The 4,874-nt window shown below is 60.2% G+C and overlaps 1 protein-coding gene across 1 annotated transcript; it reads left to right on the top strand.

Moving 5' to 3' along the window:
* The first annotated feature begins 862 nt into the window (after window positions 1-862).
* On the top strand, window positions 863-4,498 carry CCL25 (C-C motif chemokine ligand 25). The gene is made up of 6 exons (XM_032309089.1): window positions 863-905; window positions 1,104-1,198; window positions 3,015-3,132; window positions 3,239-3,363; window positions 3,687-3,806; window positions 4,082-4,498. Exons 2-6 carry the CDS (start codon window positions 1,129-1,131, stop codon window positions 4,087-4,089), a joined length of 441 nt encoding a protein of 146 aa, XP_032164980.1. The 5' UTR covers window positions 863-905; window positions 1,104-1,128; the 3' UTR covers window positions 4,090-4,498.
* Window positions 4,499-4,874: the final 376 nt, after the last annotated feature.

The raw sequence follows: 4,874 nt of genomic DNA, 5'->3' as shown, positions 1-4,874 counted from the left end.
GCTTGAGGAGTCTTTCTCCCTCTCTCTCTGCCCCTCTCTCTGCTGAGCGTGTGCCTGCTCTCTCTCTCAGATAAATAAAACTTTAAAACAGATCAAATAAAATCTTTAAAAAGAGAAAGCGTAAGGTTCATGTGCTTACTATACTCGTAGTACCGAACCCCTGTTCTTCCCTCCCAGCCCATGGCAATGACGGATTTTATTTTCTGCTTCTATGGATTTTCCTGCTCTCAAAACCAGGGCATTTCTGCAGAACTGTAAGGCTCCCCATTGTGGGGAAGGAGAAAAAAGTGGGGTGAAGTCAGGGCCCCATGGGAACAGGTGGCTTGGGAGCAGGGAACAAGGCAGAGGCTCTAGACAGCCTGAAGCCCGTCTGTGGGAAGCCGAGGTACGCCCTGGGGTCCAGCAGGAGAGGGAATGCAAGGAGAAGAAAGGGTCCCTTGGGGGAGAAAGCAGGGGCTGGCTGAGATGGGGGAGGAAGTCACGGGGGCTCCCGAGGCAGCCAGCCTTCAAGGGGCCTGGGCAGGCTGTGTCTGTCCATCTGTGTGGTCCTGCCTCCAGCCCCCGAGGGAGCCAACCCTTGTCTGTCTCACATCCTCATAGTTGAGAAAGGCAGTGTTTCCTGCCAGCTCTTTGAAGTAGGTCCTCGTGTCCCCAGGTATCTACAGCCAACTCCCTCCAGGCGCACCCTGACATGGGAGAGAGGAGCTAGGAAGAGAAACTGGGAGAAACCCAAGGTGGAGGCGGAGGCTGAGTGAGAGAGGAGGAGGGGGGCCGGGGGGGGGCTGGAGGGCCTGTGGCAGCAGGGTGGGGCTCCCGGCTATAAAGGCTGATACCCGGTAGCCTGCCAGGCAGGAGAGCGTGGAGACACTCCTGCAGGCACAGCTCCTGGGTCCCTGCAGGTGTTGGTGAGTCCCGACCCCTCTCCGCACCCTGCCCCCCCCCCATCTTGGCTGAGACCAGCGCAGGCCCTACCAGCACTCCTGGTCCCTCCCCTGTGCAGAGGGCCCTGGGGGTCAGACTTGAGATGGGGGTGCTCCCAGGGCCCGCTGCTGTCCATTTTGGGTCCTCATTACCCCTACCTCTCCCCTTACTCCTCAAGACAGCCGAGGAGGAAGCCCAGTCTGCACCATGAACCCGCGGCTCCTGCTCTGCCTCGTGGCCAGCTTGGTGGGTGCCTGGTCTACCATCCACGCTCAAGGTAATGTCTTGGGCCATGCCCACCCTGCCTCCTGGGAAGCCCTCCTCTCCCTACCCATCCTTCCTGCCCTCCCCCCTTTGCCCCTCCCCTCCTCCAGAAGCCTCTCTCTTCCATCTCTACCCTGAATTCTGCCGGACAACTCTTGCCCCCCAGGGATGTAGGAACTCCTGGCATTTGTGAACCTCCCCAGGGCGGGCAGGCCCCCCAGCCCCTCCTTCCAGAGCCCCTGTGATGCGTCCACAGGGGTTCGTGACCCAAGGCCTCCCTGCCGGGACTCTAGCTAGCCCAGGGACTGTGAGGAGCAGGGGTGGCATAGCCAGGGGCACACTGCAGCGATGGGACCCTACAGGAGTGAGTGTCCCCCTTCCCCCACAGGCTACCTGTGCAGTCTGGCTGAGAGTTACTACTCAGTCTTCATGAGCCTCAGTTTCCTCATCTGCAAAGTGGGGCTCTGAATTCCCGCTGCAGAGACAGGACACCAGAATCCAATGGGCTGATGTTTGCAAAATTCTTCAGTGCCCGGTGGCAACACAGCTAACCATTACTGCTATTAATGGGGAGTCCCTTCCCATTGCTCCCTCTATTAGGCATCTGAGGGTTTGGTACATACAGTGTCCACCAAGAGCCCGGCCACTGTGTCCTGCGTCCCTAGGACATAGGACAGGGCCCCAGGGGAGGCAGCTGAGCCCCAGTAACTGGCTAAGCAGGGACCCTGGCTTGGTCAAAACCCCAGAGCCACCCCCACCCTCCCTGCCCGCCCTGCCCCGCCTGCCCCTCACTGGGCCTGAGAGGCCCTAGCCCTGCTTCCAGGAGACCTTACCTTTGCCCAGGCTGGGGCTGGGCTTCGTTCTCCTTGTCCTGCTATCAGAGGCCCATCCTGGGGCCCTTTGATTCTGGGGACAGAATGGCCCCCGGCTTGCCTGGTACTGCAAGCCAGGGTCCTTCCAGCACCCCTGCCCGTTGCCCTCTGGGGCCACGGTTTGGAGATGCGGGAGACCACTCAAGCCCTCCTCCCCCATCCTCCCTACTGGACGTGGCCAGAACCCAGGTGTGGCACCTGGAGGCGGGGGTCAGCGGAGGGATGGATCCCACAGGGCTTTGAAGGCCTCTCCTTGTCCGTCTCATCAGGTCCCCCTGCTCATCCTCCCCAGCCCTGCGGGCACCAGCACCTCCTCTCCCAAGCCCGCCCTGCTCCGGGTCCCTGCTCCTCCACCTCCCAGCACAACTGACCTCTGGGCTCCCCCTGTCCCCAGGCTGGGAGAGCCCCATGTCCAATTCCGCTCTGTACACATCCGGCACCTAGTAGGAACTCGAGATGCCTTTTTTTCAACCAACCAGTAAACGAACAGAGACGTCTTGGTTTCTGGCCCGCTGACTGAGTGGTCACTCTGATGGGGACAGAGGCAGAGGCATTTGAGAGAGCTCTAGGCGGGAGGGCCAGCCTGGAGCAGGAGCTGGGACTTCAGGAGCAGCTGGCCAGACCCTTCGTTTTAGAAGGGACTGGGCTGGGCATGGGGGCCCCTGGCCCCCCCTTGGAGCATACCATTTGCATCCCTTGCTCTCTACCCCAGAGCAGGAGTAGAGACAGCTTTGATCCCTCACCCATTGTGTGGTCCTGGGCCCATCCCAGCCCTGGACTGTGGACCCCCTCCAACTCCTACCAACTCCCCATATCAGGGGTCAAAGGTGAGCCGAGCTAGCCTCCTTATCACCGGGGCTGGGAGGGCTGTGGTCTCTTTCGGGGTGCGTGCGTCTGGGGCAGTGCTTGCCCAGTGCGCGTGCGCACAGCGACCTGAGCCTCCGGCCGTGTTTGCAGGTGTCTCGGAGGACTGCTGCCTGCACTACAACCGCTGCGTGCGGCCCCAACGGCTCCAGCTTGCCCAGGGCTACCGGCGCCAGGAAGTGAGCGGGAGCTGCAACCTGCCTGCCGTGATGTGCGTGGGCTCACAGGAGGCTGGGGCGGCGGGGGGGCGGTGCTCATTCACAACTTTGCTCCCTGCTCCCACCCTAACCTGGGGACCCGCTTTCCCACCCCCACAGATTCTTATTACCGAAAAACAAGGTGCTGTGTGCGAACCCGAGGGACACTTGGGTGCAGAAGATGACAGACTTCCTGGATGCTGGGAACAAGACCTTCCCAAAACACCTCCAGAGACACTTTCACGGTGCGTGAAACCCAAGCCTAGCATCTGGGGCCTCCCCCTCCCTGCTGTGGGCCCCTGGCTTCTGAACCCCCAAAGGAGGGGATCAAAGTCCAGCATGCTGACAGCTGTCACCACCCCAAAGAGGGCAGATTGCTGGTGAGTGGAGACTGAGTGAATGAACAACTCTTTCAGCCCAGACTTTTTCCATTGCTAGAGATGGCAAACTCAAGCAAATGGGAAGCTCATCAGCTCAAGTGACTAGCCAACAGTTTCAGGCTCGGCTGGATCCAGGTGCTCAGAGAGCACTGACGGAACTCTTATCTATTCCTTTCTCTCTGGTACAGGCCCCCCCTTTAGATGTAGGAAGACAGGCCCTGGAAACTCCAAACTCCCACCAGCCAAGTTTAGGAGGCCCGGCAGAATCAATAAGAGGGAAACTTCCTTCCGGACAAAAGCTAATGCAGGTAAGGATTCTGATGATGTGGTTGTCTCTCCACCCATCACCACTGCCACAGGATGAGGGCTCCTGAGCAGCAGATTGGGTGAGGGGACTCCCTTCCGGGACCAAGGAGGCTGGCCCTGTGTCAGCCCTGCAGGCTGACTCTCAGGTGGCCGTTTACTACCCTAACCCAGCCTAGGGGGCTTCAGCAAGTACTGCAAGGAAATGACCAAGGGCGGCAGGGCCCCCAGCTCCACTCCAGTCCCGGTCACCTGCCGGTCTCTCCAATCCCCCCTGCAGGACCATGAGCCCGAGCATCTCCAGGATTAGCCCAGCACGAGATGGGCTGGACCTTTCTTCACCACAACGGCCCCCTGCGGCTCCGGGTGCCCCAGCCTCCCTGTCATTTGGGCCGAATCTCTGTGCCTGTGCCTGAGCCTGCGGCTGGCTACCTCCTATCGCCCCTGCCACATCCTGCTCCTCAGGCAGCTGGAAGGAGAGAGCTGACCTTATTTCGAGCCCCCTTGCCTGCTCCAGGAGCCAGAGTCAGCGCTAAGCAGTGGGTTTGTAGAGCACGGTTGGAATACCTCGCCTACCAGAGCCTCTTGCCACCCGTCCTGGGCCACGCCTGCCTGGGTCCCTCTGAGTCCTTGTAAAGCACCCATCCCTGGATGCTTCTCCCAGACCGTGCTTTTCTACAGTTTTTAAATAAACCTTTGACAGAATGCTGTTCCTGTCGGTCACGTTTCATTATAGGCTGTGCATCGCGGCCCCCGCCTGTGTTGAATCCCACGTGACTGTCCCACCCCCAGATCTGTGCTGGCAGTCCTCACAGCGGACGGCTCCTGGGGGACATGCTGGCTGCAGGCCCGGGTGCGAGTCCAGCTGGTGACCTTGGGCAAACCACTCGTTCTCTTGGCACCTCTTTCCTCGCCTCTAAAACGGGGCTCACTGTGCTTGTTCTGCTCAGATCCCTGGGCTCAGATCCCCAGCTAATGCGGAGGAGTCCTCTGCAAGCTCCGACAGGGGTCCAGAGAAGCTCCTCGTAGGCCAAGGGGACCAGAACCGGGCCAAGAATACAGCCCAGGCATCA

Source organism: Mustela erminea, chromosome 1, assembly GCF_009829155.1.
Source record: "Mustela erminea isolate mMusErm1 chromosome 1, mMusErm1.Pri, whole genome shotgun sequence".
NCBI lineage: Eukaryota > Metazoa > Chordata > Mammalia > Carnivora > Mustelidae > Mustela > Mustela erminea.
Note: the sequence above shows the minus strand (reverse complement) of the source record. Positions and strands in the feature narration are given on the sequence as shown.